Source organism: Neoarius graeffei, chromosome 17, assembly GCF_027579695.1.
Source record: "Neoarius graeffei isolate fNeoGra1 chromosome 17, fNeoGra1.pri, whole genome shotgun sequence".
NCBI lineage: Eukaryota > Metazoa > Chordata > Actinopteri > Siluriformes > Ariidae > Neoarius > Neoarius graeffei.
Genome location: NC_083585.1, coordinates 21,251,368 through 21,274,502, shown reverse-complemented (window position 1 = coordinate 21,274,502; position 23,135 = coordinate 21,251,368). Strand labels below are relative to the sequence as shown.

Genomic DNA, 23,135 nt, shown 5'->3' with positions numbered 1-23,135 from the left:
GTACCCCAAACCTCTGGCTCTCAGTACTTACTCTTGTCAAGCTTCACCAGCTCTTCACAGGCCTGCTGGCTAGAGGCAGTGCACACTGCAAGAGCTTTAATTGAGTATCTTGAGCTTGTCTGCCCTCCTCGCTGATAGAAAGTAAAGAAGTACATTAATCTTTTCAGGAAACTTCACATTACACATTTATGTTGGTATCCCATTGTGACATAAAACAAGAGTAATGAATGCTGTGAAGGGTGGCTCGAGTTTCTTTCACATTTAAAACTGTCAATCTTGAGAGCTGATGCTGGACAAAGTTGACACCTTCCACAAATCTACTGAGAACCTTTGACAGTAAAGCCATTAGCGAGCTGGTTTGGCAAAGTCATCACTTTGCAGGAGTTATGTGATGATGTGACCATTTCTAAATTACAACCCCAATTCCAAAAAAGTTGGGACAAAGTACAAATTGTAAATAAAAACGGAATGCAATAATTTACAAATCTCAAAAACTGATATTGTATTCACAATCGAACATAGACAACATATCAAATGTCGAAAGTGAGACATTTTGAAATTTCATGCCAAATATTGGCTCATTTGAAATTTCATGACAGCAACACATCTCAAAAAAGTTGGGACAGGGGCAATAAGAGGCTGGAAAAGTTAAAGGTACAAAAAAGGAACAGCTGGAAAACCAAATTGCAACTCATTAGTTCAATTGGCAATAGGTCATTAACATGACTGGGTATAAAAAGAGCATCTTGGAGTGGCAGCGGCTCTCAGAAGTAAAGATGGGAAGAGGATCACCAATCCCCCTAATTCTGTGCCGACAAATAGTGGAGCAATATCAGAAAGGAGTTCGAAAGTGTAAAATTGCAAGGAGTTTGAACATATCATCATCTAGAGTGCATAATATCATCAAAAGATTCAGAGAATCTGGAAGAATCTCTGTGCGTAAGGGTCAAGGCCGGGAAACCATACTGGGTGCCCGTGATCTTCGGGCCCTTAGACGGCACTGCATCACATACAGGCACGCTTCTGTATTGGAAATCACAAAATGGGCTCAGGAATATTTCCAGAGAACATTATCTGTGAACACAATTCACCGTGCCATCCGCCGTTGCCAGCTAAAACTCTATAGTTCAAAGAAGAAGCCGTATCTAAACATGATCCAGAAGCGCAGACGTCTTCTCTGGGCCAAGGCTCATTTAAAATGGACTGTGGCAAAGTGGAAAACTGTTCTGTGGTCAGACGAATCAAAATTTGAAGTTCTTTATGGAAATCAGGGACGCCGTGTCATTCGGACTAAAGAGGAGAAGGACGACCCAAGTTGTTATCAGCGCTCAGTTCAGAAGCCTGCATCTCTGATGGTATGGGGTTGCATTAGTGCGTGTGGCATGGACAGCTTACACATCTGGAAAGACACCATCAATGCTGAAAGGTATATCCAGGTTCTAGAGCAACATATGCTCCCATCCAGACGACGTCTCTTTCAGGGAAGACCTTGCATTTTCCAACATGACAATGCCAAACCACATCCTGCATCAATTACAGCATCATGGCTGCGTAGAAGAAGGGTCCGGGTACTGAACTGGCCAGCCTGCAGTCCACATCTTTCACCCATAGAAAACATTTGGCGCATCATAAAACGGAAGAGACGACAAAAAAGACCTAAGACAGTTGAGCAACTAGAATCCTACATTAGACAAGAATGGGTTAACATTCCTATCCCTAAACTTGAGCAACTTGTCTCCTCAGTCCCCAGACGTTTACAGACTGTTGTAAAGGGAAAAGGGGATGTCTCACAGTGGGAAACATGGCCTTGTCCCAACTTTTTTGAGATGTGTTGTTGTCATGAAATTTAAAATCACCTAATTTTTCTCTTTAAATGATACATTTTCTCAGTTTAAACATTTGATATGTCATCTATGTTCTATTCTGAATAAAATATGGAATTTTGAAACTTCCACATCATTGCATTCTGTTTTTATTTACAATTTGTACTTTGTCCCAACTTTTTTGGAATCGGGGTTGTACAACTGGCAGTGCTTTATTTTATACTTAATCTTTATGACGAGCCTATTAACTGATTCTCAACAATGTGTGAAATGATGTTTATCTATCTTTTAACAAAATGTTTCTACAAATGTCCACATGAACTGAATCTGTGATGGGACTATGGTTGATGCACTTAGTGTTGCATTATGCACAGATTTGTCCTCTATGCACCCTAGAGATGTCATCCTGGAATGTAGGAGTGTCTAAGGATAGAGATTATATGCAATTTTCATACATACAAGATGTAAACAATTAGTAAATGACTACAGGATGTTACTGGCAATTATGAGACCAAAATTTTAGCTATATTTAACAGTTACTCCACGAAATTGAGTCGTACATGAGCTGATAGCCGACTAGGCGCATAGCACCGAGTTGTCTATAAGCCATGTACGATGAGATTGAGTGGAATAACTGTTTTATTCTATCCACATTCACTGGAGTTTGACAAACAGAACATTTTTAGTTTTATTTTTTGCAAATTCGATAAATAAAAACTTTACACAAAACGTCTGACAAAATAATTTCTGCTGAGAATGTAAACAAACCGGCGAAATGACAGGAGCAATTTGTGAAAAATGCGATGATGATGATGACGATGATGATAATTCTTGAAAGAAAAAAAGATACAGTACGTTCTTACCATCAAATACTTTCGTTCCATATTTTATTGCTTTTTTGTATGTTTTGGGGGTTTTGTTTTTGAGTAGAGTTTTTATTTCGTCCTCGGTTGGTTCAGGAGCATGCTCCGCCATTTTGCTTTTCTCTACTCATGGTATATGAGCTGATAGCCTTGTAGTAGAGTAGTCAATCATCAGAGCACATGATTGTTCATAAACAGTGAATGCGGATAGAATAATACAGTATGTACAACCCTAAATCAGAAAAAGTTGGGACGGTATGTTGAAATTGAAATTAAAACTGAAAACAGTGATTTGGAAATAATCTTTGCAATGCATTACATTGAAAACAATTCATTACAAAAGCACATTATTTAATGTTTTACCTCATCAATTTTATTGGGTTTTTTCCCCAAAATAAGTACATTTCAATTTTGATTCTTGCAACACTCTGTGGTTGGCTGAAGAGAGCAACTGGACTTGCTTGAAGATTCTTGAAAACGTTTCGCCTCTCATCCTAAAGGCTTCCTCAGTTCTGTCTGACTAATAGGGAGTATCAGGTATTTATCCAGGGGCGGCACGGTGGTGTAGTGGTTAGCGCTGTCGCCTCACAGCAAGAAGGTCCTGGGTTCGAGCCCCGGGGCCGGCGAGGGCCTTTCTGTGCGGAGTTTGCATGTTCTCCCCGTGTCCGCGTGGGTTTCCTCCGGGTGCTCCGGTTTCCCCCACAGTCCAAAGACATGCAGGTTAGGTTAACTGGTGACTCTAAATTGACCGTAGGTGTGAATGCGAGTGTGAATGGTTGTCTGAAGCCCTGTGATGACCTGGCGACTTGTCCAGGGTGTACCCCGCCTTTCGCCCGTAGTCAGCTGGGATAGGCTCCAGCTTGCCTGCGACCCTGTAGAAGGATAAAGCGGCTAGAGATGATGAGATGAGGTATTTATCCTCTCATGGATCATCATAGAATCCGAATCAGAATGCTGATGGCTGCATTGTAGGTGGCTGATAATGACATCTTTTATCAGCCACCTACAATGCAGCCATCAGCATTCTGATTCGGATTCTATGATGATCCATGAGAGGATAAATACTGGATACTCCCTATTAGTCAGACAGAACTGAGGAAGCCTTTAGGATGAGAGGTGAAACATTTTCAAGAATCTTCAAGCAAGTCCAGTTGCTCTCGTCAACCAACCACAGATCACTATGTACCTGGATGACTGAGATTCTTCACAGATATATTCTTGCAACACGTTTCAAAAAAACTTGGGACGGTAAAGCATTTACCACTTTGTAATGTTTCCATTTCTTCTTACAACACTTAAAAAGATATTTAGGGACTGAAGATACCAAGTGATGAAGTGTTTCAGGTATTATTTTGTCCCTTTCTTCCTGCAAACACATCTTTAGGTGTACAACAGTACGGGCCATCATTGACAATTTTTTCATTTCAAAATTCCCAACACATTCTCTGTTTGGGGACAGGGGGGACAGGCACCCTCTTCTTCCACAGCCATGCCTTTGTAATGTGTGCAGAATGTGGTTTTGCATTGTCTTCTTGAAATCTCCCTGGAAAAGATGTCATCTTGAAGGCAGGATATGTTGCTCCAAAATGTTATTGTACTTTTCTGCATTAATGCTCCATCACAGAAATGTAAGTTACCTTTGCCAAGGGCACTGACACAACCCCATACCATGACAGACCCTGGCTTTTGGACTTGTTCCTAGTAACAGTCTGGATGGTCCTTTTCATCTTTGGTCCAGAGCACACGGTGTCCATTTCTTACAAAAAAAGCCCTGGAATACTGATTTGTCTGACCACAATACACATTTCTACTGTGTGATGGTCCATCCCAGATGCTTCTGAGCCCAGAGAAGCTTCTAGACCAAGTTACCATAAGCCTTCCTTTTTGCACAGTAAAATTTTACCTGCTATTTGTGGATATATCTCTGTATTGTTGTGCTTTACAAAGGTTTGCCAAAGTAATCCCAAGCCCATGTGGTTATTTCAGCTAGAGATGAATGCTGCTTCTTGATGCAGTGCCATCTGAGGGCTCAGAGATCATGGGCGTTCAGCTTAGGCTTGAGCCCTTGCCCTTTACACAGCACAATTCCTTCAGATTCCTAGAATTGCTTCATGATATTATACTCCATTGAGGGTGAAATATCCAAATCCCTTCCTACAGTGGTGCTTGAAAGTTTGTGAACCCTTTAGAATTTTCTATATTTCTGCATAAATATGACCTAAAACATCATCAGATTTTCACACAAGTCCTAAAAGTAGATAAAGAGAACCCAGTTAAACAAATGAGACAAAAATATTATACTTGGCCATTTATTTATTGAGGAAAATGATCCAATATTACATATCTGTCAGTGGCAAAAGTATGTGAACCTCTAGGATTAGCAGTTGATTTGAAGGTGGCACGGTGGTGTAGTGGTTAGCACAGTCACCTCACAGCAAGAAGGTTCTGGGTTTGAACGCAGTGGCCGGCGAGGGCCTTTCTGTGTGGAGTTTGCATGTTCTCGCCGTGTCTGCATGGGTTTCCTCCGGGTGCTCCGGTTTCCCCTACAATCCAAAGACATGCAGTCAGGTTGACGTGGGGCGTCAGCAAGGTACCAAGCCCCTGACTGCTCCCTGGGCGCTCTGCCTACTGCCCAGGGCGTGTGTGTGCGCGTGTGTTCACTGCTTCAGATGGGTTAAATGCAGAGGATGAATTTCACTGTGCTTGAAGTGTGCATGTGATGAATAAAGGTTTCTTCTTCTTCTAGAAATTCGAGTCAGGTGTTTTCAATCAATGGGATGACAATCAGGTGTGAGTGGGCACCCTGTTTTATTTTAAGTACAGGGATCTATCAAAGTCTGATCTTCACAACACGTGTTTGTGGAAGTGTAAAAGTGGAAAAGGTTACAAAACCATCTCTAAAGAGTTTGGACTCCACCAATCCACAGTCAGACAGATTGCGTACAAATGGAGGAAATTCAGGACCATTCTTCCCCTCCCCCGGAGTGGTTGACCAACAAAGATTACTCCAAGAGCAGGGTGTGTAATAGTCGGCGAGGTCACAAAGGACCCTAGGGTAACTTCTAAGCAACTGAAGGCCTCTCTCACACTGGCGAATGTTAATGTTCATGAGTCCACCATCAGGAGGACACTGAACAACAGTGGTGTGCATGGCAGGGTTGCAAGGAGAAAGCCACTGCTCTCCAAAAAGAACATTGCTGCTCATCTGCAGTTTGTTAAGGATCACGTGGACAAGCCAGAAGGCTATTGGAAAAATGTCTTGTGGATGGATGTGACCAAAATAGACCTTTTTGGTTTAAATGAGAAGTGTTATGTTTGGAGAAAGGAAAACACTGCATTCCAGCATAAGAACCTTATCCCATCTGTGAAACATGGTGGTGGTAGTATCATGGTTTGGGCCTGTTTTGCTGCATCTGGGCCAGGACGGCTTGCCATCATTGATGGAACAATGAATTCTGAATCAAATCAGTGAATTCTAAAGGAAAATGTCAGGACATCTGTCCATGAACTGAATCTCAAGAGAAGGTGGGTCATGCAGCAAGACAACGACCCTAAGCACACAAGTCGTTCTACTAAAGAATGGTTAAAGAAGAATAAAGTTAATGTTTTGGAATGGCCAAGTCAAAGTCCTGACCTGAATACAATGGAAATGTTGTGGAAGGACCTGGAGCAAGCAGGTCATGTGAGGAAACCCACATATGTGATATGGGATATGTAATATTGGATCATTTTCCTCAATAAATAAATGACCAAGTATAATATTTTTGTCTCATTTGTTTAACTGGGTTCTCTTTATCTACTTTTAGGACTTGTGTGGAAATCTGATGATGTTTTAGGTAATATTTATGCAGAAATATAGAAAATTCTAAAGGGTTCATAAACTTTCAAGCACCACTGTATCTTTCTTTGAGGAACATTGTTTTTCAAATTTTCAGTAATTTTCTCACACATTTGTTGAGAAACTGGAGACCATCAGCCCTCTTTGCGCTTTGAGATTTCCTCGTCAAAGACTACGCCTTTCCTGTAGACTGATTTTGTACCAAATCATGATTATAATCACCCGTTGACATCACCTGCTTCAAATCATATCATTATTTAATTGCTTTCCCGTATTACTAGCCCTAATTTGCCCCATCCCAACATTTTTTGGAATGTGTTGCAGGCCTGAAATGCAGGAATGGGTGTATATTAACAAATGAAATGAAGTTGACCACAAAACATGAAATATCTTGGGTTCATACTGTCTCTCGTGAAATACAAGTCTAACTAAGTTTAGAAATCAATGCTTTCATGTTTTTGTTTTATTTGTATTTTCCCTATATTTCCAACTTTTCTGATTCGGTGTTGTAATTAGCAGGAGTGACATGAATCTTTTGGACATACGGCTCCATACAAGGCACAGAGTTTCAACGTTTTATGTGAGATTAGTCTTATGTATAGTCAAAACGCACAAAATTCTGTACATATGGCTTTAAGGTTAATGTTTCATCTTTTGACAGATTCTTTGGTAACAGTCACATTACAGATTTGCATTCGGCGTTTATTTTTTTTCCAATGCTGAAAGTGAATCCTTGTTACCTTGAGAATCTTGAGCAGTTTCTTCACTACGCCGTGCTGCCCGACTTCCTGAGTGGCAGCAGATGATTTTGGGAGGACCACACTTAGCAATCCCGCTGCTCTCTTATGCCAGGGAAGAAAGGCAAAGAAAGAAAGATGTGGGAGACAAAGTTAGTCATGAATAAGAGCATTATCACTCTCAGACAGTTAGTGTTTCACAGCAGCCTCGCATCCTCATAGGAGGGCAACAGAAAGCTAGTCACTGTGCTGATGTATTATCTGAGAACTGAAAGGTTGCTACAGCAGGTAAACAATCCACTCCATTATTGAACATATGGGCAAGCCAGTTTCACCATAATTGTACCTTGTGGAACAGTTCAAGGGATATGATCTACCAAGAAAGCAAAGCCCGTGAGACGGCATGCGAAGAGTGATTTACATCGATATCCATCATAATACAGAGAAACTTGTCCCTTAGCTTATGCTTTGGGTTGCTACAGGGATCTTTATGAATGCTTCCTTGCATACTGACAGAATTGCCTTGAGGTTATCATGCTCACCAAGAAAAAAAACATCAATATATTCAGAAAATACATCTTTGTCATCGTAGACAGACATGTGTGAAATATACCCATCAAAATATGAGTCAAGTGAACAACATAAGAACAAATTAAACACTACTGTTTGTTGTAATGTTTCAAAATGACTGTAGACTGCAATTGTCTATTAGTACAAACCCCATTTCCAGAAAAGTTGGGATCTTTTCCAAAATACAATGAAAACAAAATCTGTGATTTGTTAATTCATGTGAACCTTTATTGAACTGACAAAAGTAGGCTACAGAGAAAAGATTTTCAATTGTTTTACTGACCAACTCTAAAATGAAATGGAATGACCATAGACAGCTCATCTCATCTCATTATCTCTAGCCGCTTTATCCTTCTACAGGGTCGCAGGCAAGCTGGAGCCTATCCCAGCTGACTACGGGCGAAAGGCGGGGTCCATAGACAGCTCATTAAAGGCAAAGTTGCAAAAGGTTTGGGGATATTATCCATCCATCCATTATCTATAGCCACTTATCCTGTTCTACAGGGTCGCAGGCAAGCTGGAGCCTATCCCAGCTGACTATGGGTGAGAGGCGGGGTACACCCTGGACAAGTCGCCAGGTCATCACAGGGCTGACACATAGAGACAAACAACTTACGGTCAATTTAGAGTCACCAATTAACCTAACCTGCATGCTTTTGGACTGTGGGGGAAACCGGAGCACCCGGAGGAAACCCACGCAGACACGGGGAGAACATGCAAACTCCACACAGACAGGCCCTCGCCGGCCACGGGGCTCGAACCCGGACCTTCTTGCTGTGAGGCGATGGTGCTAACCACTACACCACTGTGCTGCCTTGGGGATATTACACAAGGCTATAAAGGTGCTCCAGCAATCAACCCTTCTTACATTATATTACAGTTTTATATATCCATATATCACATATTGTATCAAAGTATGGTGAGATGCATGTGATCAGTACTTGTCCTCATTATTTAAATTACAAAAACGTTTGCCACATTAAATCTGTCCCTTTTCACACACCAACTACACTACTGTATTTATCTTTAGAAATGCTGACTTTATATGGTGGTGTCATGGAAGGTTCTGGGTTCAAGCCCAGCGGCTGACAGGGCCTTTCTGTGTGGAGTTTGCATGTTCTCCCTGTGTCTGCATGGGTTTCCTCCGGGTGCTCCGGTTTCCCCCACAGTTCAAAGACATGCGGTTAAGTTAACATGGGATGGCCTTGGGCTGAAGTGCCCAAGAGTGGCGGCGCGCACGTACACAGCGGCTTTGCTGTCCTATGATGAACTAAATTTCGTTGTACGTTTGTGCAGTGACAATAAAGGCATTCTATTCTATTCCATTTGAAAAAGGTATACATTTATAAATTGGCTTTATTCATGCTTAAAATATCAAACAAAAGTTTGCCTGATTGTGTTGCAAAGTTCTCATCTCATCTCATTATCTCTAGCCGCTTTATCCTGTTCTACAGGGTCGCAGGCAAGCTGGAGCCTATCCCAGCTGACTACGGGCGAAAGGCGGGGTACACCCTGGACAAGTCGCCAGGTCATCACAGGGCTGACACATAGACACAGACAACCCTTCACACTCACATTCACACCTACGCTCAATTTAGAGTCACCAGTTAACCTAACCTGCATGTCTTTGGACTGTGGGGGAAACCGGAGCACCCGGAGGAAACCCACGCGGACACGGGGAGAACATGCAAACTCCGCACAGAAAGGCCCTCGCCGGCAACGGGGCTCGAACCCGGACCTTCTTGCTGTGAGGCGACAGCGCTAACCACTACACCACTGTGCCGCCCAGTGTTGCAAAGTTATTTGTGAGAAATAGCGATATCCATCACCATGTAACGCTACAATTCCATAAATTGCATGTTCCATTTACTAAGTTAACCAGTGTAAAAAAGTCAGTCAGATTTATTGGTGTTCAAGTGTGGAACATATTAATTGACAAAATGGATACCAACTGCTCTACATCATCTTACAAACGTAATCTTAAAAAAATATTTGTTATTTAATGAAGTAATCAACTAATAAGTTAAACGAAATAGCGACTGTTTGTCTAAGGAATATGAATATATTTTTCTTTTTTTTCCCTTTATATATAGTTTGTTGTTGTAAAGTTGTATTTTTTTCATTTTTTTATCTTCTTGTTGTTCTTTTCTTGCTATTTTGTTATATTTTCTCCTGCAGTTTCTGCTGAAAATGGTGTTTATGTAAATAAGTATAGGATGCATACGCCATTAGGCGTCGAGTCCTCATTGTCAAGAATCTTGTACATATCTTTTGGTCTTGACAATAAAATAATAACTTAATTGTATTTTAGAAGAAGAAGAAGAACAACAGCTTCATTCATCACACGCTTGTGAAATTCATCCTCTGCATTTAACCCATCTGAAGCAGTGGACACACACATGCACACACACGTGAGCAATGAGCACACACACATACCCAGAGCAGTGGGCAGCCATGCTAACAGCACCCGGGGAGCAGTTAGGAGTTAGGTGCCTCGCTCAAGGGCACCTCAGCCCAAGGCCGTCCCATATTAACCTAACCGCATTTTGTAAATGTAAACGAAGTTAGAATTTGATGCCTGCAGCACACTCAAAAAAAGTTGTGACAGAGGCAAAAAGTTGCGCAAAGGCTAACAAGCTACTTGGTTTTCTGCACAGACATGCTACAGGGATTAGCAATCAAAGAACACACCGCACATTGTACCTAGCGGTTGTTTGCACAGTCTTAGGATATGCTACTCAAGTCTGGTGTCCACAGTCAGTTGAGTTTATCAAACACGTCAAGCGCATTCAGTGTCGGGCATCCAAGTTTATTTTAGACATCCTCTTTCTTTGCTTGGAGAGCTATATGGACAGGCTCGTTGCCATTAACCTTTTGCCAATTTTCTATTGGCATGAGTTTTTGGACATGGTATTCTTTTTCAAGGTCATAAATGGCATTGTAACAGTCTCATCTGATGTTTTACCCAGTCGTTTGATACCAACTAGATTAACTAGATCTACTGCAAACCCCAATATAATCTCTTTTCGTCCTCGTAAGTGTAACACACCAATACTCATTTTTCATGAGAACCGCTAGAATTTGTGACTCTCATCCCGAACATTTTAGGTTCATCCAGGTTTCTCTCGTACAGTTTAAATTCTTGCTACAAGCTTACGATCATGATGCACTTATCTCTGTGTATAACATAGAAGACCCACGTTCATGGAAAACTGTCTGTATGAAATATAACAAGTCACACATCCTTACCAGCCCCATTACCTGTTGTTTTTAGATTAATGTTCAGATTTTTTCTATTACTGCATTGCATTTTAATGTATTAGTGTATCTATCCATCTTCTTTTGTTTTTATTAACAGGGCCAACAGTAATTGGTGTAAACTGTTGGTGACCCTGCCTATGTGTAATCGTACTTATTATTTTGTTTTCTTGTACGTTATTTTCAATTATGTTAAGGTGAAGCTCAATGAAATAAAATAAAAATATTACCATTGTGTTACATCACCTTTCCTTTGAATAACGCTTTTTCATCGTATGGGATCTGAGGAAATTAACTGTTGCAGTTTTGCAATGGGAAATTTTGTCCATTTGTTCTTGCTTGATTCAAGACTTCAGCTGCTCAACAGTCCGTGATCGCCGTTGTCTGATTCTCCTCTTCATGATGCACCATACATTCTCAATAGGAGACAGATGTGGACTGTCAGCAGGCCAGTCAAGCACATGCCCTCTCTGTCTACAAAGCCACACTGCTCCCGGGAAGAGAAGTCGCCTTGATGAATATGTCTCTCTAAAATCCCAATATACACTTCCGCATCAATGGTAACTTCACACACATGCAACTCACCCATGCTGTGGGCACTAATGCCCCCCATACCATCACAGATGCTGACTTTTGCACTTTTCTCTGATAACAAACTGGATGGTCGTGTTCACCTTTGGCACTAAGAACTCAACATCCAGTTTTCTCAAAAACAAGCTAAAACGTGACTTATCTGACCACAGCACATGTTTCCACTGACTTTCAGTCCATCTGGGATGAGTTCAGACCCAGAGAAATCAGTACTGTTTCTGTATAGAATTAATGAATGGCTTCCTCCTTGTGTAATACACTTTCAGGTTGCATTTCTGGTTGCAGCGGTGGACTGTGTTCAGTGACAACAGTTTTCTGAAGTACTCCTGAGCCCATGTGGCTATATTTGTCACATTAGTATGACGGTTTCTCAGGCAGTACTGCCTGAGAGCTCGAAGGTCACACACATTCAACAGCGGTTTCAAACCTTGCCCTTTACGCACTGAGGTGTCTTCGAATTCCCTGAATCTTTTCACAATATGATGTACTGTAGATTTTGAAAGACCTAAAATATTGCATTGAGAAATGTTTGTTTTAAATTGACGTATAATTATCTCAGGAATTTTGGCACAAAGGGGTGAGCCACACCCCATCCTTGCTTGCAAAGACTGAGCCTTTGGTGCTGCTCCTTTTATACCCAACCATGTTACCAATTAACCTGCTTATTGTGGAATCTTCCAAGATGGTCTCATCTCATCTCATTATCTCTAGCCGCTTTATCCTTCTACAGGGTCGCAGGCAAGCTGGAGCCTATCCCAGCTGACTACGGGCGAAAGGCGGGGTACACCCCGGACAAGTCGCCAGGTCATCACAGGGCTGACACATAGACACAGACAACCATTCACACTCACATTCACACCTACGGTCAATTTAGAGTCACCAGTTAACCTAACCTGCATGTCTTTGGACTGTGGGGGAAACCGGAGCACCCGGAGGAAACCCACGCGGACACGGGGAGAACATGCAAACTCCACACAGAAAGGCCCTCGCCGGCCCCGGGGCTCGAACCCAGGACCTTCTTGCTGTGAGGCGACAGCGCTAACCACTACACCACCGTGCCGCCTCTTCCAAGATGGTGTTACTTGAATATCCTATCAACTTTTCAGTCTGATTTTGCCTCGGTCCCAACTTTTTTTGAGTGTGTTGCAGGGATCAAATTCTAACTTTGTTTATATTTACAAAATACAGTGAAGTGGGTCAGTAAAACTACTGAAAATATTTTCCTTGTACTTTTGTCAGTTAAATAAAGGTTCACATGAATTAACAAATCAGAGTTTTGTTTTTATTGCAGTTTGGAAAGTATCCCAACTTTTCTGGAAATGGGGTTGTATCAGCATTGGCTGGGGTCAGTACAAATGCAGACAAGGTTACTTTTTCCATCATGCTTCTGTCCAAGAGGAAACAAACTGCAGACTATTGGAGACAGACCAACAACTTTATTGCTGAAAGAGGGTTGCAGCACAGCAGTGCAACTCCAGTTTTTATCCCTGCAATATGCTCATTATCAAATATAGCCCCTGCCCACTGAGCAACAACTTCTTCAGTTGTCGGATGTCATTTCAGACGAGGATTGGACATAAAATAATGAGAGTAATGAGGTGGAGAAGCTAAGCAGTGAGAGTGAACAGAAGAAAAAAAATTGGAAAAATGTGCAAAACGGGCGGCACGGTGGTGTAGTGGTTAGCGCTGTCGCCTCACAGCAAGAATGTCCGGGTTCGAGCCCTGTAGCCGGCGAGGGCCTTTCTGTGTGGAGTTTGCATGTTCTCCCCGTGTCCGCGTGGGTTTCCTCCGGGTGCTCCGGTTTCCCCCACAGTCCAAAGACATGCAGGTTAGGTTAACTGGTGACTCTAAATTGAGCGTAGGTGTGAATGTGAGTGTGAATGGTTGTCTGTGTCTATGTGTCAGCCCTGTGATGACCTGGCGACTTGTCCAGGGTGTACCCCGCCTCTCGCCCGTAGTCAGCTGGGATAGGCTCCAGCTTGCCTGCGACCCTGTAGAACAGGATAAAGCGGCTAGAGATAATGAGATGAGATGAGATGAGATGTGCAAAACAACAGCTGACCTGAAAACAAGGCAGACATGAAGCTGTTGTAACACAAACACATGTCCTGTACAGCTAAGAATAAGTCGTTGAGTAGTTGCTGGGGAGACTGCGACTGTAAAACGCAGGAGGATACATATCCTTACCGTGATGATCCCACCATCAGGATCACTGAGCAGAGTCACACATCTTCTACAGCCCACAATAGAATACTCCTGGGTGAGAGATGAGAAACACATACCAAACTCTCAGTTCACATTTTTGGACTTGATTACAGCAAAGTGAGAGGAGAGAGAGGGGGAAAAAAGATGCAAATAGTACATTCTGGCTTTGCATTTTCAATTCCCCCCATCCTTTAAAGGAATGGGAAATGTAACGTAAATACAGTGGATATAAAAAGTCTACCTCGAAGACCAAGGAGCTGGTCATTGACTTTGGGAGGTCCAGACCAAGGTCACGACCAGTTCTGATCGAGGGAGTCGAGGTGGAGGCTGTGGATTCCTACAAGTACCTCGGGCTGTGGCTGGACAGCAAGCTGGACTGGACTTGCAACACCAATCACTTATACAGGAAGGGACAGAGCAGGCTATACTTCCTTAGGAGGCTGCGGTCCTTTAATGTCTGCAGGAAACTCCTGTGGATGTTCTATCTGTCTGTGGTCGCCAGTGTCCTGTTTTACACCGTGGTGTGCTGGGGGGTCAGCACATCCAAGAAGGACACATCCAGGCTGGACAAACTGATCAGGTGGGCTGGCTCTGTGGTCGGCATGAAGCTGGACTCTCTGGTGACGGTGGCAGAGAAGAAGTCTATGGACAAACTATTGAACATCATGGACGATGCCAGTCACCCTCTGCACACTGTCATCAGCAACCAGAGGAGCCTGTTCAGTGACAGAATGCTCCTTCCCAAGTGCAGGATGAACAGACTTAAAACTCCTTTGTCCCTCACGCCATCAGACTGTACAACTCCTCTCTGGGGGGGAGGAGGGGTAACAGGAGGACAGAGGATGGGAAGAAGGAGTAGCCTAGCCTAACAATAAGCAATACCGGACAATGTGCAATATAATGTGCAATATAAAGTGCAATATCTCTCCTGCCGCCGCGCCCCTCCCCCCTTCTCCCCACCTTTCCCCCCTCCCCCTTCCTCTCTTCCCCATATCTTATTCTTTTTATATTTGTATATGTAAATACTTAATTTATTTCAATTTATCTTGAAGTTTTTCCTCTATTTCTTTCTCTGTTTATCTGTAATGATGCTGCTGGAATCTTAATTTCCCTGAGGGAACCCGCCCAAAGGGATCAATAAAGTTTAATCTAATCTAATCTAATCTAATCTAATCTAATCTAATCTAAGCTAATCTACACACCCCTTAAAATGATCGTTTTTTCTGATGTAAAAAAATGAGACCACGATAAATAATTTCAAAACTTTTCCCACTTTTAATGTGATCTACAACCTGTACAATTCAATTGAAAAACAAACAAGTCTGTTAGGGGGAAAAACATAAAAAATAAAAAGCGTACAATAAGCTGGTTGCATAAGTGTGCACACCCTTAAACTAATACTTTGTTGAAGCAAGTTTTGATTTAATTTCAGCATTCAGTCTTTTTGGGTTCACACCTACCGTCAATTAAAATGACTCTGATTAACCCCAAATAAAGTTCAGACATTTACTCAGTTGCTCCTCCAGCAAAAGCCAGGGTTCACAGAGAGCTTACAAAGCATCACAGGGATCTCATTGTTGAAAGGTATCAGTCAGGAAAAGGGGACAAAAACATTTCCACGGCATTAGATATACCATGGAGCACAGTGAAGACCGTCATCAAGAAGTGGAGAAAATATGGGACAACAGTGACATTACCGAGAACTGGACGTCCCTCCAAAATTGATGAAAAGACAAGATGAAAACTGGTCAGGGAGTCTGCCGAGAGGCCGACAGCAACACTGAAGGAGCTGCAGGAATTTCTAGCAAGTACTGGTTGTGTACTACATGTGACGACAATCTCCCAAATTCTCCATAAGTCTGGACTATGAGGTAGGACCAAAGAAAAACATGCCAGCCTGGCTAAATTTTGCAAAAAAAAAAAAACCTCAACTCTCCCAAAAGCATGTGGGAAAATGTGTTCTGGTCTGATGAAACCAAGGTTGAACTTTCTGGCCAAATTCCAAAAGGTATGTTTGGTGCAAAAACAACACTGCGCATCACCAAAAGAACACCATACCCACGGTGAAGCATGGTGGTGGCAGTATCATGTTCTGGGGTTATTTTTCTTCAGCTGGAACAGGGGCTTTAGTCAAGGTGGAGGGAATTATGAACAGTTCTAAATACCAATCAATTTTGGCCCAAAACCTTCAGGCGTCTGCTAGCATGGTGGTGTAGTGTAGTGGTTAGCATGGTCGCCTCACAGCAAGAAGGTTCCAGGTTCGAACCCAGTGGCCGGTGAGGGCCTTTCTGTGTGGAGTTTGCATGTTCTCCCCGTGTCTGCGTGGGTTTTCTCCAGGTGCTCCGGTTTCCCCCACAGTCCAAAGACATGCAGTTTGGTTGATGTGGGGTGGCCTTGGGCTGAAGTACCCTTGAGCAAGGTACCCGACCCCTAACTGCTCCCCAGGTGCTGTAGTATGGCTGCCCACTGCTCTGAGTGTGTGTTCACTGCTTCAGATGGGTTAAATGCAGAGGATGAATTTCACTGTGCTTGAAGTGTGCATGTGACAAATAAAGGTTCTTTCTTCTGGAAGATGAAGAGGAATTTCATCTTTCAGCATGGCAATGAGCCCAAAAAAGTTTTGGAACGGCCCAGCCAGAGCCCAGACCTAAATCCAATTAAAAATCTGTGGGGTGACCTGAAGAGGGCTGTGCACAAGAGACGCCCTCGCAATCTGACAGATTTGGAGCACTTTTACAAGGAAGAGTGGGCAAATATTGCCAAGTCTAGATGTGGCAGGCTGATAGACTCCGACCCAGAAAGACTGAATGCTGTAATTAAATCAAAAGATGCTTCAACAAAGTATTAGTTTAAGGGTGTGCACACTTATGCAACCAGCTTATTGTACGTACATTTTTTATTTTTCCCCCCTAACAGATTTGTTTGTTTTACAATTGAATTGTACAGGTTATAGGTCACATTAAAGGTGGGAAAAGTTTTGAAATTATTTATCATGGTCTCATTTTTTTTTACATCAGAAAAACTGATCATTTTAACAGGGTGTGTAGACTTTTTATATCCACTGTACATGCATGGATTGGTAGCTTGTAACATTGAGAGCCTTACGCAGGCCCGTCGCCATGGGCGGGCCTTAGGGGGCCGTGCCCGCCCTGAGACTCATGTGGGCCTGCCCTGCTGGAACCCAGAGCAGAGACTTTTTTTCATAGGAGACAGGTCACTGAAGAAATCGTCTACAGAAATGAATGGGGACAGTTCGTAACGGCAGCAAACATTCTAATCAACCGTCTCTGACGGCAGTACGGGTCTGCAAATATCCCGCCTGTTCCGCTGCCAACAACCAATCATATGTCGATCTGAACCAACAGCTTTCCAATCATCTTGCAGCTTCGTGCTCCGCTGTCCCTCTCCTGCCGTTATAGAAGTACTGCGCCTGCGCAGTGTCAAAATAATCCACGAGAAAAATGGATTTTAAAGCTTTTTCTGAGTCATGAGAACCAACCTAACACTCAAGTATAATCAACTTTTCATGGCGATTTCAATCATATGCTCTTCGCGACCGTTAGTTTTCACAGAGTCCAGTATTGATATCTTCCCATTCATGTTCAGAGGGTCTGGTCTCACTAATCCGAAAAAGATGCCTGAAAGTGGCCGGCGAGTGACCGCACTTGGCCTGATAGGAGCCCGTCACAGCTTCTTCTTCTTCTTTGTTTTTTTTTTCCCCCTCAAAAAAAACAAACGTAAACTACAAGTCAAAGTTTTTCAGTATAACAATAATAAAGAAAAATGTGCTCAATTTAAAATGTATTGAAACTATTCGAAATCGGCTGATCGGTTCATTTATTATTATCCGTGAGAACAGAAACACTAGTAATAATTTCTGGATCATTGCTATAAACGTGGACCAATATTTCTTGGGAACCAATGGGTTAATGTAATGGAATGAACCAACCGACCAATCGCATTTTTTCTTCAGATGGTATCTGGGTAAATCAGCAGCTGTCTCAGCCAATCACATTTTATTGCTGGACGGGATCATATCACGACATCTTCCGGTAGATACCCGAAATCAGCTTTGTACGTTGTGAGGCCAGCGGAGCAAAAAAAAAAAAAACTTTTAATATGCTGAGCAATGTTTGATACATTTTGGAAAGTTGTTTTGGTTGCTTTATAGGTTTCTTAGAATATTTAACTCGTCACGTCTGTGCTGCTCTCCTGGGTTGCTAGAAACAATTGTGTTGCCCTGGCTTGGCGTATAAAATGTGTGCCCCCCCAAAGCAATTCAAGGCCCGTCCGTCAGTCCGTGTCTGGCGCCGGGTCTGGCCTTACAAAAAGTTTCAGGCATGTTTGACCATTTATGAGAAAGTTGTGAGCGTTTTTGTATCGCTGCTCTAATGCCACCAGTAGGCTGCCATGCGGCCTGTTGGAAGGGTGATGCGTGACGTCACTTGGGTGCAAGGCTGAGTGTCGCTCTTCAGTACTGAAAGGGCAAAGCGTTAAGCGGTAATCAACTTCCGCAGACAAAATGGCAGAAATTGACTCGGAAGGCTGACACATCACTGCCATCAGTTCAGTTTTAAGGGGTCTTAAATGAATATACAAAGGGTCCAATACTATGGAAAAAAATCAGAATCGCTCCTTCAAATAGGCCACGTGATGTGGTTCGTGCCGAGCGATAATTAGCGATCAGTTAGCGCATTTGGGCTTCCTCAAGTGAATTGATCTAAACAGACAGACTGACAAATTTACTTTTACGACATAAAAACAAGATAAATACCTCTTTAATAATGCCCTCCCTTTCTCGTTTTCATATCCTTGACACTGTACTTGCATGTTCTTTCAGAGCCTTGCCCTTGCTATGTTCAAATTCTGTTGGCGTAGCATCTTCCTTCAATCGTTTCTGTCTCTTCTGGCCTTCCGCCACACCGATGTACTTGGCGTACAAATCCTCCTTAAAACAGGTATCCAGAAAGTGTGCTGAACACAAGCAGGAATTCGTTGTAGGAACGAAGGCCACTCTTTTCATGTTGACAAGCCATTTCTTGAGCAAGTCTGTTTTTTTCGTCGGAAAGCCATAGAACGTGCGGCCATACTGCTGACCTGATCCAGTCCTGCATGTGCACCCGACCGCTGCGCAGCTAGGCGTTTTGTTCTCTCTCTGTCGTCGAGCAGCCTTCTTGAAAAATTTCCCTGCTTCGTAAGGTCTGTTTGAGATTAACTGTGTCCTTTAGTCGATGTAATGGCCTACATTCCCAATGCGTCAAGTCTTACAAGTTCGCCATGCAGAGTTTCCATGTGCTGTGCCCAAGTGACGTCAGAGGATTGCCGCAAACGATCAGGGAGGATTTTTCTGATTGGTTAAAATATTTTCAATGGTGGCATTTATGAAATCGTCGATGATGGAGGAATTCTGCATAGAAACTGACTTTCGGAGATGTGTGAGCTCTTTATGTTCAATTATTCGCATGAATTGTTAGTTTATACTAATCTATCTTCATAACTGTATTTTAACTATGTGCTTTCTTTTCCTTTCAGCATATTATTGCATTGATCCAAACATTCTCCAGCCCCTTACTTGAATGTCTGGAATTTGATGAGAGGCGATGTTGATCATCAGGCCCAGGAGAGGATAGAGAACCCTTCTGTATTCGCAGCTGGCACATCGCTCCTGGAATTAAAACATTATTTCATCTAAAGAGTAAATGTGTGTCCTGTGAAAATGCGCATACTTCAAAAAGCATTTGAATATTTTTCAGCTCGTACAATGTAACATGAAATGGAGCTTAAACTCAAAATGAAAATTCAAGCTGGGAAAACATTATACATTATTCAGTGACGTTCAAGGACAAGCTTAACTTCATCATATGAGATGATCAAATTTACCATGGCGCAGAACGAGCTCTTCCAAAATTCTTCACGGCTTGCCAGCTTGTTAATAATGACTTCATCCACGGACATGGCCCCAATTACAGAAATTAAGCAGGGCAGCAAGTCCTGGCTCGATGCTGCAACATTTTCCTACAGACAAAATAAAAGTTCAGTGTACAATTAACTCGAAGAGTGACGATTAAACAAATAAGAAGGATCTCTGGGCTTCATTACCAGCAAATGCTCAAAAGGAGGAGAGAAAACCTTTGTAAAGCTCTCTCTGGACTGGATTCGAAACCTGTAATCAAAAAAACGCAGAAAATATTTATGATACATTCCTGAGAACCTTACAGGGTCTTTATGTTACGCAGATTGAGCCTCAGGCTTGGAACATAAAGAGCAGATTTTCCCGCTACGATCGCTGATCCAAGCAGAGCCTGGAAACCTTGAGTTACTGTTGCAAGGAGAAAAGTGGGGCCCCTTTGCTGATATAACAGCAAATCTTTTGAGTCTTTGCAGCAAGTAATTGAATCAAGGACATTTACTTACTTTTACTTGTAAACTGGAATCATAAAGTATTTCAATTAACTGATGTCTTGAGACTGAGCCAAATGTAATGAAGAACATATTATAGTGAAGGATAGTCTGAATTATTCTTTCCACATTCACTGGACACGAGCAATTGCGTGCTCTGATGATTGGCTACTCTACTACTAGGATATCAGCTCATATACCATGAGGAGAGAAAAACAAAATGGCGGAGTGTGTTGTTGAACCAACCGAGGACGAAATAAAAACTCTACTCAAAAACAAAACATCAAAAAATAAAAAATAAAAATATATATAGAATAAAAGTATCCCATGGTAAGAACATCCATCCATTATCTGTAGCCGCTTATCCTGCTCTACAGGGTCACGGGCAAGCTGGAGCCTATCCCAACTGACTATGGGCGAGAGACGGGGTACACCCTGGACAAGTCGCCAGATCATCGCAGGGCTGACACACAGAGACAAACAACTATTCACATTCACTTTAGAGCCACCAATTAGCCTAACCTGCATGTCTTTGGACTGTGGGGGAAACCGGAGCACCCAGAGGAAACCCACGCGGACACGGGGAGAACATGCAAACTCCGCACAGAAAGGCCCTCGCCAGCCGCTAGGCTCAAACCCAGGACCTTCTTGCTGTGAGGCGACAGCGCTAACCACTACACCACCATGCTGCCATGATAAGAACGTCTCATCTCATCTCAGTATCTCTAGCCGCTTTATCCTGTTCTACAGGGTCGCAGGCGAGCTGGAGCCTATCCCAGCTGACTACGGGCGAAAGGCGGGGTACACCCTGGACAAGTCGCCAGGTCATCACAGGGCTGACACATAGACACAGACAACCATTCACACTCACACCTACGCTCAATTTAGAGTCACCAGTTAACCTAACCTGCATGTCTTTGGACTGTGGGGGAAACCGGAGCACCCGGAGGAAACCCACGCGGACACGGGGAGAACATGCAAACTTCACACAGAAAGGCCCTCGCCAGCCACGGGGCTCGAACCCGGACCTTCTTGCTGTGAGGCGACAGCGCTAACCACTACACCACCATGCTGCCCCAAGAACGTATCTTTTTTTATTTATTTTTCAAGAATTATCATTATTATTTTTATAGCATTTTTCACAAATTGCTCCTGTCATTTCACAGGTTTGTTTACATTCTAGGCAGAAATGATTTTGTCGGATGTTTTTTTTTTGTCAGCAACAACGCTGAAAACCCAGGTTTGGAACAGCCTCCAAACATGGTCGCTCCGGACTATACTTCCCAAGAGCCAACTCTTCCCTTGTCACCAGAATTCTAATTACATCACCTGTCACCAATCTACCTGCAATCACCCAGCCTATCTATCTATCTATCTATCTATCTATCTATCTATCTATCTATCTATCTATCTATCTATCTATCTATCTATCTATACACACACACACAGCTCACACATGCATTCAGTGCGAAGTATTGTTCTGCGTCCCCGCACCTGACTTTACCGAGCTGTTCTGACGGCTGCCTGACTTCACATTAAGATCCCTGTTTACGTTAGCTTTGACCTCGTCTTCTCTATGTTGTCCTGTTTGCCGATCGACTGACCTCCGCTCATCCCTGACTACGATTCTAGTTTCCCAATTTGGCTCAGTTTGCGATGCACCCGCTCTCTCTTACGATTGCATCCATAAGTGCCTGCGCACTGACAGTTATAAAGTTTTTATTTATTGAATTTGCAAATCAAAAAAATGCTGTTTCTCAAAATCCAGCGAATGTGGATAGAATAAAAGTTATTCCACTCAACCTTGTTATGCATTACTTATAGCCGACTCAGCGCTATGTGCCTCATCGGCTATCAGCTCATGTACGACTCGATTTTGTGGAATAACTGTTAAATGGAACACTGATTGAAAATTTCGAGAGGTTGTAGTCTTTATCTAAAAGCTCACAGAGGCACTCGATCATTTGTCCTTGACCATATGACCTAAAGCCCAGGATTCAGATAGGAGTATGGAATTTGCCTGCGACAACTAATCATGGCAAAAGACAGCTAAAAGGACAAGTTTGATCAATCCCTTACTACTCTGACTAGAGGTCAAATGGAGTGCAGGGGGGAAAAGTTCCTCCCTTTCAGAGAGATAACTGGTGAAATACTGAGCTGTGATTGATTGCTTTGTTTCATACTGGTTCATTAGGCATTCTCACAAGGCCTTGGCTGTTCATTTGAATGAATTTGAATAGGTCTTGATTTAAAAGGCTTCGCCATCACGCATGGGGGCATAATAGGATCCCATGTGAGTTGTGTGCAGGATTTCATGAAGAAGCTGCTCCTCTCCTCTCTGCATCAGGTTGATAGATTCTGGTGAGATGCACAGAGAGCAAGTCGCTGAGAAGTGGAAGTAAATATATCAGTGGGGAATTACTTAGTTTCTCCAGCCAAGTTCTCCAAAATAGCAAGGGCCGTGGTTCCTGAATTGTCCTCTTTGCATATGCAGTCCATCAGGAACTCTACCATTCTACAGGTAAAAAACAGAAAGAAAACAGACTCCGTAAATGATTTCATCAATCGAGTGTAATTAAAGATAAGATATCAGATCTGAGAAGCATAGTGCACAGTTTTCAGAAAAATGAATTGTGATAGATTTATTTAATAGTTATTCCACAAAATCGAGTCGTACATGAGCTGACAGCTGACGAGGCGCGTAGCACCGAGTTGGCTATAAGTAATGTACGATGAGATTGAGTGAAATAACTGTTTTATTCTATCCGCATCCACTGGATTTTGAGAAATGGAGCATCTTTATTTTTAGCAAATTCAATAAATAAAAACTTAATCCGGCGGCACGGTGGTG

At 42.7% G+C, this 23,135-nt stretch overlaps 1 protein-coding gene across 1 annotated transcript in view; it reads right to left on the bottom strand.

Moving 5' to 3' along the window:
* ttc12 (tetratricopeptide repeat domain 12) overlaps positions 1–23,135 on the bottom strand; it is a 72,629-nt gene that overhangs the window by 14,469 nt on the left and 35,025 nt on the right. Inside the window, exons 13-19 of the mRNA XM_060943485.1 lie at positions 22,707–22,799; positions 19,985–20,048; positions 19,766–19,900; positions 19,458–19,550; positions 13,868–13,936; positions 7,265–7,366; positions 32–131 (exon numbers count right to left, since the gene is read on the bottom strand). Coding sequence (XP_060799468.1) covers positions 32–131; positions 7,265–7,366; positions 13,868–13,936; positions 19,458–19,550; positions 19,766–19,900; positions 19,985–20,048; positions 22,707–22,799 — 656 coding nt within the window. The remainder of the gene's footprint in view (positions 1–31; positions 132–7,264; positions 7,367–13,867; positions 13,937–19,457; positions 19,551–19,765; positions 19,901–19,984; positions 20,049–22,706; positions 22,800–23,135) is intronic.